This window comes from Acinonyx jubatus, chromosome X (assembly GCF_027475565.1).
Source record: "Acinonyx jubatus isolate Ajub_Pintada_27869175 chromosome X, VMU_Ajub_asm_v1.0, whole genome shotgun sequence".
NCBI lineage: Eukaryota > Metazoa > Chordata > Mammalia > Carnivora > Felidae > Acinonyx > Acinonyx jubatus.
This window is the reverse complement of record NC_069389.1, coordinates 35,782,002-35,792,567: the sequence shown is the minus strand read 5'-3', so window position 1 is coordinate 35,792,567 and position 10,566 is coordinate 35,782,002. Positions and strand designations below refer to the sequence as shown.

General features: G+C 47.1%; 1 protein-coding gene across 1 annotated transcript; it reads right to left on the bottom strand.

Annotated features, from left to right (window-relative positions):
• Positions 1–5,441: 5,441 nt before the first annotated feature.
• On the bottom strand, positions 5,442–10,340 carry NYX (nyctalopin; the record flags this gene model as incomplete). Its single annotated transcript, XM_027054096.2, has 1 exon — positions 5,442–10,340. A coding segment is annotated over one exon (1,449 nt), but the record flags the coding sequence as incomplete, so codon positions are not given.
• Between the last annotated feature and the right edge of the window lie 226 nt (positions 10,341–10,566).

Here is a 10,566-nt window from a genome sequence, read left to right as displayed (position 1 = left end):
GGCTGTAGGCTGTCTTTTCATCATCTTCATATGGGCTTTTGCAGAACAAAACTTTTTTTAATTTTAATGAGATATAATTTATCCATTTTTCCTTTTATGTATTGTCCTTTGGCATCAAGACTAAGAACTCTCTTCCTAGTCCTAGATGCCAAAGACTTTCTCTTTTCTTTCTCAAAGTTCTATAATTTTATATTTTACATATAATTCCAAGATTCATTTCGGGTTAATTTTTCTATAAAGTATGAGAGTTAGGTCAACGTTCATTTTTTTTTGCCTATGCATGTCCAATTGCTCCAGCACCATTTGTTGAAAAAGTTACCCTTCCTCCATTGAAATGCTTTTGCACTTTTGTCAAATATCAGCTGAGCCTATCTGTGTGGGTGTATTTCTGATTCTCAATTCTGTTCATTGATTTATGTTTCTTTTTTTAGTGTTATTTATTTACTTTGAGAGAGAGAAAGAGAGACAGAGAGCGTGTGTGAGCAGGGGAGGGGCAGAGAAAAAGAGGGAGAGAGACAATCCCAAGCAGGCTCCATGCTGTCAGTGCAGAGCCCGATGGGGGGCTCAAACTCATGAACCATGAAATCATGACCTGAGCCAAGATCAAGAGTCGGATGCTTAAACAACTGAGCCACCTAGGCGCCCCTCATTATGTTTTTATGCTCCTATCTGACAATACTATACTATCTTCATTACTGTAGCTATATAATAAGACTTAATATCACATGGATTTCCCCACTTTATTCTTCTTTGTCAAGATTGGTTTAGCTATTCTATGGCCTGTATCTTTCTGTATAAATTCAAGCATATGTCTATATCTACAAATAACTTTGCTGAAATTGTGATAGAGATTGCATTACCTCTACAGATCAATTGAAGAACTGACATCTTTACTATGTTGACTCTTCCAATCCATAAACACAGTATGTCTCTCCATTTATTTAAATCTTTTGTTTTAAATGTTTATTTTTGAGAGAGAAAGAGAGAGAGAGAGAACATGCACACACAAGCAGGGGAGGGGCAGAGAGAGAGAGGGAGACAACAGAATCTGAAACAGGCTCTAGGCTCTGAGCTGTCAGCACAGAGCCCAATGCAGGGCTTGAACCCACAAACCATGAGATCATGAGCCGAAGTCAGTCAGTTAAGACCCAGCCACCCAGGTGCCCCTTATTTAAATCTTCTTCGGGAGTGCCTGGATGACTCAGTCAGTTGAGCATCCGACTTGTGGGACCAAGCCCCACATCAGGCTCTGCACTGAGCATAGAGGCTGCTTAAGATTTTCTCTCTCTCTCTCTGTCTTTCTTTCTCTCTGTCTCCTCTCCCCCTGCCCCTCTCCCCCATTCACACAGTCTTGCTCTAAATAAAAAAATAAAAATAAAAAATAAATCTTTAATTTCTTTTATCAGCATTTCATAGAGATGCTGTACATATTTTGTTAAATGTATATGTAAGCATTTCATTTTCTTTAGAGTGATTGTGTAAGGTATTGTGTTTTTAATTTTGGTTTCCACGTGTTCATTGTTAGTATACGGAAATAGAATGGATTTTTGTGTATTGATCTTGCATCCTGTGATCTTGGTGAGTATTATTAGTTCTAGGAATTTTTTTGTATATTATTTGGAATTCCCTATATGGGAAATTACATCATTTGCAAATAAGGACAATTTTATTTCTTCCTTTCAAATATGTATGTGTTTTATTTCTTCTTCTTAAGTTACTAGAAGTTCCTAGCTGGGACATCTAGTACTACACTGAACAAAAGTGGTGAGAGTAGACATCCTCACCTTGTTCCTGATTTTAGGAGAAAACATTCAGTCCTTTACCAGGAAGTGTGATATTAGCTATAGATTTCTTATAAACGCATTTTTATCAAGTTTAGGTCATTCCCCCCATTTCTAACTCACTGAGCATTTTTAACCATGAATAGGTATATTTTGGTGAATGCTTATTCTGCACCAATTGTCATGATTATATGATTCTTTTTTCTCTAGTTTGTTGATATGGTAGATTACATTGATTTTCAAATGTTAAAGCAGACTTGCATACCTGGAATAAATCCCACTTGGTCATACTGTATAATTCTTTTGGAATTTTCTTTCAGTCATTTTTTCTGAACTTCAATTACTAGCTTCAGAAGAGAAAAATTCCCAGAGATGAAAGTGTCATATCACTATCTAAAGACAGGGAAGTTTACTCTGGGTCTAGAGCTTTGAAACTCAGATTCAAATCCCAGTTTTCCCATTTACTAGCCCTGGACCTTTGGCAAGATCCACTTAATTCTGTTTCCACATCTATAAAATACGGATAACAATGCCTACATGAGAGAATTAGTTGGTTAGGCACGGACTATCAGATACATAATAGGCAGTTAATAATGGTTACCATTTGAATTCCAGGGCAATAAGCATTTTAAAGAAGAATTAGAAACATTTTAGAAAGGCAGTTATAGGAGCACCTGGGTGGCTCAGTTGATTAAGCGTCTGACTCTTGATTTCAGCTCAGGTCATGATCTCGTGGTTCATGAGTTCAAGCCCTGTGTCAGACTCTGCACTGACAGTGTGGAGCCTGCTTGGGATTCTCTCTCTCTCCCTCTCTCTGCCCCTCCCACCCTCTCAAAATAAATAAAAAGCATTTAAAAAATCTTTCAAAAAAGAAAAAAAAAGAAAGGCAGTTATATATATATTAGGAATAGGGCACAGAGGTGACATAGCAAAATTTATCCTAAATGATCATAATCTCTGTAATCATTTACCCTTGGGGGGCTTTTTCATGTTATTAGATGTTTTAATAATAGATATCAGTGTGAGACACCAAGAAGGTCATTCAAAGATGTTCTCATTATTAGCTATTAACTTATTAAACGAAACAGCCATTAGTGCTCTGCAGGCCTCTACAGAACCTCACTGCAGGAGCCCCACAGTCATTAGCTGCCTGGTCTGCACACACTTCTTCACCCCGACTCTTCCCATGATCAAAGAGCACCTTGATTCTAATTGCTCAGGTGCTCTTCAAAACACCCAATCTTACTTCTTTTGATCTAACTAGGTTTATAAATAGGGTATACACAACGCAAGTCTACTTTCTGGTGGTGATGCAAAAAAATGAATTGGCTGGAAGAAGAATAACCAACAAATGAAACAGGCTTGCATTTTACCTTCAACCCCAAGCTCTTTGAAAACAAGTAAGGAATCAAATTGATCTATGACCCTGGCTTACAGATATTCATGATCATGACCCCATGACCCCATCACAGTGACAGATACATGTTTTTAAATTTTTTTTAATGTTTACTTATTCTTGAGAGAGAGACCGAGACAGCGTAAGCAGGGAAGGGTCAGAGAGAGAGGGAGACACAGAATATGAAGCAGGCTCCAGGCTCTGAGCTGTCAGCACAGAGCCGGACACGGGGCTCGAACTCACGAACTATGAGATTATGACCTGACTGAAGTCGGACGCTTAACCAACTGAGCCATCCAGACACCCCAGTGACAGATATATTTTTATGTCGTGTTCTGGTGCATGCGCACACACACACAAACATATATAACTGAAGCCACAGTTTAGCGAAATAAGACTGTTGTTACTATCAGTGCTACATGCTAAAGTTTCCCCATCTACTTTGTCACTATCATTTAATGCTGGTTGCCACTACCAATGCCATGACCTACTAAGTGGATCCTGAGTGAGCCATGAGTGGGCCTCGGCCACGAGGTCATATACGCCCAGAGAGAACTCCAGCTAGGCTGCTGCAAACCACAGAGATAAGCCCTCCACAGGCCTCCCTTGCACTCTGGAGTCTCAATCTGGCTGAACAAAAACTCTCTTTTTCTCCTCTCAGCATCACGGGTGTAAAAGTCAGCAACATTCCAAGGGAATTCCCTTAAACATGGCAAATGTCTGTTTAAGTGCTTCTAAATTTCCTGTGCCTGAGATACAATGAGAAGGAATAGAAGTGATGTTCTTTCAGCAACTGAAGTTGGCCAGGCACCTGGTAGAGGGGGCCATGTTTCACTGCAGCCTTTTACCTCAGGCCACAGGGAGACAACAGATGCCAGAGTGTTCTTCAAGACCAGAGGCTGCTTATGACTCCTTCTCTGATCAGCGCAGCCCCTGTGGGGGGGGGGGGGGGTGCAGGAAGGGGAGGAGAGCCAGTTATTACTGCCACCTAAACCATAAAAATACCATCCCCCTGATATGACTCCTATCCCCCTCGGCCTTTCCTGACCACACTGGCAGAGATGGAGCTTTCAGACTTCTGGAACCCAGAAAAATTTAATGTCACAAGCAATTTCTGGCCCCTGGGATGGAGACTTGGGCAGGCCTCTGGGAAAGACTGCCCTCTGCTCTGTGAAGCCATCAGGTCACGTGCAAATAGAAAGGCCCACCCCCTCACTCTTGGGGGCAAATCTGAACACAGTGTCAGAGAGGGAAGTGAAGAGTCCTATTTCAGAACAGAAAAACAGAGTGTCTTTCAAAATATAAAAACAAAATACTAGTGTGTGTGTTTTTATAGTATTATATATATATATATATATATATATATATATATATATAATCACTTAAAAAGGAGGGGGCTGTTGTATCTTTTATCAAAGCTATGTCTCCCAGTCTCTCAGATGTGGGGGCTTTGCGGAGAGAAATGTTAATTTACTCTGTGCAACTTTAGGCTAACAGGTGTCCCCAGAACTGTTGTTTGTTCTTTTGAGCTCTGAGCCACAGTTTCTAGCAACATGGCACCGGGATGAAGAAGGGGCTGGTGGCAGGCAGATGGGTGAGGTGAAAATCTGGACTTGACTAATCCCTTCAGCTCTGTTAGACCCCGCTGTGGGACTTTGTGTGACATCTTATGGGGAGTGCTGCAGAGGGCAAGGCTGGACACTATCTGTAGAATGCGGAAGTGGGCCTTAAAAGGGACAAGAAAAAAGTCCTCCTTGGGAGTTTGGTCTCAGAAACACAGCTAGGCCTGGGTATTTCTAGGGCGGGGGGGGGGGGGGTGCAGAATTAAGCCAGCCCAGCCACATGGGCCCCTGAGAGGGTTGAGGTCTGTGGATTATACCAACAGCCACATCTGACACTAGTAAGAGGGGCTACTTACTTCTCTTCCATTACACCCAACCCTTTGGAAAAATTTCCTTCACTTTTGTCCCGTGAGGGATTAAGGGGGAGGACCTAAGCTGTCCTTCGGCCAGAGGATCAAATCGGGGTGAAGTTGGCAGAGGGAGCCGATGGCCAATGACAGCTGTGACCAGCAGACAAGTGCCCTCTAGAGGGCAGCATTTTGGTAGCCTGACAAAGAGGTGGGTGGATGGGGGCTTTGATCATCCTCATAAAACGACAGGTGGCAGGGGGACCTCTTAGAAATAGCCAGGGAGCTTTCTGAGAGGGAATTTTCCAAAGATCAAGCTTCTAAAGATTTGGATAGTGTAAGTTGAATATGCGGAAAACATTTTTTAAAGAGGAAAAGATGAACCTTCTGTCTCTACATTTTCTCTCTCCTTTTAAAAAAAATTTTTTTAACTTTAAGTAGGCTGCACATCCAACATGGGGCTTGAACTCATGACCCTAAGATCAAAAGTCACACAAAGTTACCAACTGAGCCGGCCATGGACCCCTCTCCCCTTTCTGAAAGAACCAATACAATGAGGCCACAGCCTTCCTACTGGCTAGAGGAATACTGGCAAATATTGTATTCAAAGCCCAGCTGGGGTGCTGGGAGGGGAGAAAGAGTGAGCCTAGTAGGGCCTTGCCCACCAGATTTCCCTCTCCAGCCTCTATTTCTTCGAACAGTGCTGACAAGTCCAGGCTTGACTCTATCGGGTGAGCTGTCCGGAGCACTGCTAGGGTTCATCAACATCCCCAGTTCTCCTCTCTTTCTGGGCACACAGGAGGACCACACCTCCTTGCCTGGCTGGAGTTAGGTGTGGCCTGGTGACATTTTTGGCCAATGAAGGGTGAGAAGCAACACATGTCACATCTGCGTAGAAGCATTTAAGAGTGGTGCATGATTCTCCCAAGCTTTCCTTCTCTGTTGCAACAAACCCTAAAACTCGTGTTTAGATAACAGTGTCCGAAAACGGCAGATCCTTCATCAGCTTGGGTCCCTGAGTGACTACAAAGAGCAGAGCCCCCCTCACGAGCCCATGTTGGACATGTGCATAAGAAATAACCCTCAGGAAACCACTGAGGTTTGGAGATCGTTTGTTGCCACAGCATAAAATGGTCCATCCAGACGGCGACACGTAGTTTTGCTCAGCAGAATCCATAGCACCTTGGCATTTCTCAAGGTACTTTTCGCCAGGGATGGGGTGGGAAACTTCATGAACTCAAAACTGGAAACTTCACTCCCCGTTCTCTCATGAGAGCTCATAATGGCCACAATTCACGGGGAACTTGTTCCAGGCAACTCTGGATCTGTTTGGCAGTAAGTAACTCCCACGTTCCCAGAATTCTACTGGGCTGGGTAGTTCTATAAAAATCTGTCTCCCCGGAGGCTATTTCAGTGTTGATACTTGCTCAAAAACATTCAGCCAAACAAATGTTCATTAAAAAGCTGGCCATCTAACCACTGGGCAGAACTGAAGCAGCATTTTGAGGCTGACTCTCAGGAACCTACTCCAAATGAAAGGAAGGACATTCCTCCCCAGGCAGCATCTTGTTCCTCAGTAACACAGGCTGCACGTGTGCTGCGGACTTCCATGGTTACCCAAACGCAGAGGTCTGGTCTCCAGGATTCTCGTGATCCTTACTCAGTTACCATAGCCACGACACATGGTTTGAACAAACAACATTTCTGACCTCATCTGGTTCTCACATTTGAAAAGTAAGACATTTGGAGAACGAATTCATTTTAAAACATTAAAGTCAGTCAGAGGATTTAGAATTTTGAGTACTGTGATCAAGTGAACACAAGGAACCTTTTTTTTGCGACTAATAGTAAAATAGCGTGACTGCCTAGGAAATCATTTTGACAACTGTTGAAATTTCACTATAGAGTATATTTTAAATAATACTATTCTATCAATGATAAAGTTCCTGACTAGGAAATACATACTACGGTATTTAGGGGTGAAGGGCTGTGATGTTTACAACTAACTCAAACTATATACCTCAAATACAGTAAAATGTTAACAACTGGGAAACCTAGGTGAATGGCCAAAGTGTTCACTCTACTATTCTGGCAACTTTTCTGTAAGTTTGAGACTTTTCAAAATAAAAAGTTTTTAAAAATCATGCAGGCTCCAGATTAGTGACTTTCAAACTTTCTTAACAATAGCCCACAAGAGAAAAAAACAACAGCCTACAATAAAATATAAATTGTACGCAGCAATCCAGACACAACATACATACATACACATATAATATGAATAAATGCATACAAATTAAGTTTTACAAAACAATACTTGTTACATGTGGGACTCTCTGTCTTTTCTGTTCTATTCTACCTTGGTTGGGTTTTTTTTGTTTTTTTTTGAACGCTGGTTGTGACCCATTAAATTGAGTTGATTGACCACTAATGGTCACAGCCCGTTTGAACACTCCTACCCTCAGAGGTCTTTCTGCAACATTTCTAATGTTTAGTATCACCTACAGACACAGAAGTACTAGCACCATGAAGACCTGACAGCTTGGTGCACCCTGAATTATGTGAGCTTTGAAAACCCAGCTCTGTAAATATAGACAGAGGAATTCAGGACATTAAAACTGCGGATTTCCAGCAAGCTGACGAATGAAGTCATCATTACTTGTGCGTGGAGAACTGGTTGAGCAAGTATTTAGCAGACATACAGAATTTGCCCTGGCACTCAGGCCTGGGGGCTTAGAGTTGGCCAACTGCCACCCTGGGAAATCTGTCAGGCCCCTTCCCAGCTATTGGCTGCCTCCTTTCCTCCTGGCCATTAGTCAGCCCCAAAGTGTGCCGCCCATAATGATTTCCGCACCTAATGGGATCATCCAAGCTGAAGACTCCCTGCCCTACTAACAGCATCTCTGTCCTCCGGACACTCTTCCCACAAAACCTAAGAAAAGAGGATTTTGTGGCCTTCCTGGAGATTCACAATGCATGTTTGCATATGAAAGACTCTAAAAAAAACTCCTGAGGTACAAAAACTTGTTGAACGCTTTTCTTTTTTTTAATCTTAGGATTTTACCCATTTATTTGTATACAGAAACCCGCTCCCCCTCTTTTTTCCCCTACCCTGCCCTAAAGTTGCTTTGTGGCTAAGGCCACCCCTGGGAATAATTGTGGAGTAAGTGAAACGGGTCTTTGTTTTCAATGCCTCTTAACACATTCCAGACCCCAGGAACCATGGCCACCTCTCTCGAGTCTAAGTTCCTCTCACATCCCCCTTCTCTCCTGTCCTGTCCATCTTTCTGGATCCTAGTGGCCCTTGCCCCTAGGGGAGGGGGAGGGCAATTGTGGTAGAAAACAAAGGGACTGGGCTTAATGGGCTGTCCTGCCAGGAAAACTAGCACAGTTCTTAGTATTTAGCCACTGGATTGACTCTAATTCAGACACTGCAGTCTCTGTGTCCTGGAAGATGGGGGCAAGGGATGGGGGTAGAGCCCTGTAGCCCTAAGAGCTTCCAATTCCTAGTCTTCTCACTGGAGGGCCCATGTTCACTCTTGCTTCTCTTGTCCAACTGATGCCCAGGTGACATGAGCATAAATCCATTCTTCTCCCCACCTTCACCCCATCCCGGTGTGGCACTGCCCACGGCTCTCCTCCTCCTAGGACCATCTCTGGAAGTAAACTGTCCCTTCCATCCTGGGCTGGAATTTTCACCACCTGCCCCATCCAGTTCCCCTCTTCCCCCACCACAAACACCTCAAGCCAGTTAACGCAACTTTCCTCCTCTGGCCAAGGCAATCTGGGCCACCCCAGTGAGGCAAGGTCAGTCCATGTGTAGGACAAACACCACGATGAGCAGGAGACCAGAGCCGAAGAGAAACCAGGTGCTGTGGCCCAAAACAACGACCCCACCGGAGAGAAGGCTGTCAGACAGAGAGGTGTTGAGCGTTCCCTCGGTGGTGTTGGCCACCTCCTCCACCGGGGCCCTTGGGGCCAGCAGCTTGGAGAGGAGGCTGCTGAACCTACTCACGGTGGTGGCCGCAGGCTCTGGGGACGGGCCTGGACTGGATGCGGTGAAGTTCAGCTCCTCGGGATCCACACAGAGGCCATCGGAAGTGCGCGCAAAGGCCACCTGGCTGAGGTCCAGGCCGGCCACGGAGCCTGGGGAGGCGCACGGCACGTCGGCCACGCGCCCGGAGCTCTCCATCCAGTCCCGCAGCCACTCCAGGCGGCAGTCACAGCGCCACGGGTTGCGGAAGAGAAAGAGGCGGCCCAGGAAGAAGCCAGGCTGGAAGGCAGCCCAGGCCAGCACGGTGAGGTGGTTGCCATTGAGGTGCAGAGCAAGGAGGCCCGAGAGGTTCTGGAAGGCGCCCTCCTCCACAAAGGCGATGCTGTTGCGATCCAGGTAGAGCAGCTCAAGCTCCGCCAGGTCGGCGAACCAGGCGCGCCCCACAAGGCCCAGCGCGTTGCCGCCCAGGTTGAGCGTGCGCAGGCGGCGCAGGCCTTGGAAGGCTTCGGCAGGCAGCTCGGCCAGCAGGTTGTCATTGAGCAGCAGATGCTCCAGGGCGCCGCAGTCGCGAAAGGCGCCTGCGTGCACGGCGCGGACGCGGTTGGCCTGCAAGCTGAGCGAGCGCAGGCGCCTCAGGCCCTGCAGCGAGCTAGACGCCACCGCCTCAATGCGGCTGCGCTCCAGGTGCGCATGCGTCAGGTTGGCCAGGCCGCGCAGCGCGCCGGGCACGCGGCGGAACAGGTTGTCGAAGGCGGCGAGCTCTCGCAGGGCGGGCAGCTCGGCCAGGAGGCGCTCAGGCACCGTGAAGAGGCGGCAGGAGGCCAGGTCGAGGCGGCGGAGGCGGCTGAGCGCGGCGAAGGTGCGCGCGTGCAGGTAGCGCAGCTCGCCATTGTGCGCCAGACGCAGCTCGGCCAAGCGCGGCAGGCCCTTGAAGGCGCCGGGCGTGATGAAGGACAGGTTGTTGTGGCGCAGCGACAGGCGGCGAAGCGACGGCAGCGTGCCAAAGGCCCGCTCGCCCAGGAAGCGCAGGCCGTTCCGGTCCAGGTCGATGGAGGCTGCCTCGCACGGAAACTCGGCCGGCACCCGCAGGAGGCCGGCGCGGTCACAGAGCACGGAGCAGCCGCGCTCGGTGCTGCTGCAGGCGCAGGCGGCCGGGCAGGTGCGCGTGCACGCCTCCTCGGCCCAGGCGCTGGGCAGGCCGAGGACTACCGCTGGCAGGTGGGGGGGGGGGGGGGGGGCGAGAAGACAGAAAAGGAACAGCCGTCAGCTCAGGGGTCGCCCCAGGTAAGGTCCCACCTGTCCGTGTGGCTGGGTTCGGCCCTCCACCAAGTTCTCGTACCTCCTGCATAACCGTGCCCTTCGAAGGGCCTCCTCCCAGTTCTCAGACCTTAACACACGTTCCCCACCCACGCCGCCCTACCCTTTGCTTTCCAGTTGTCTTTATCAGCAAAACCCAGCTGGGATTCCGGCATCTGACCCCATTCTGAAC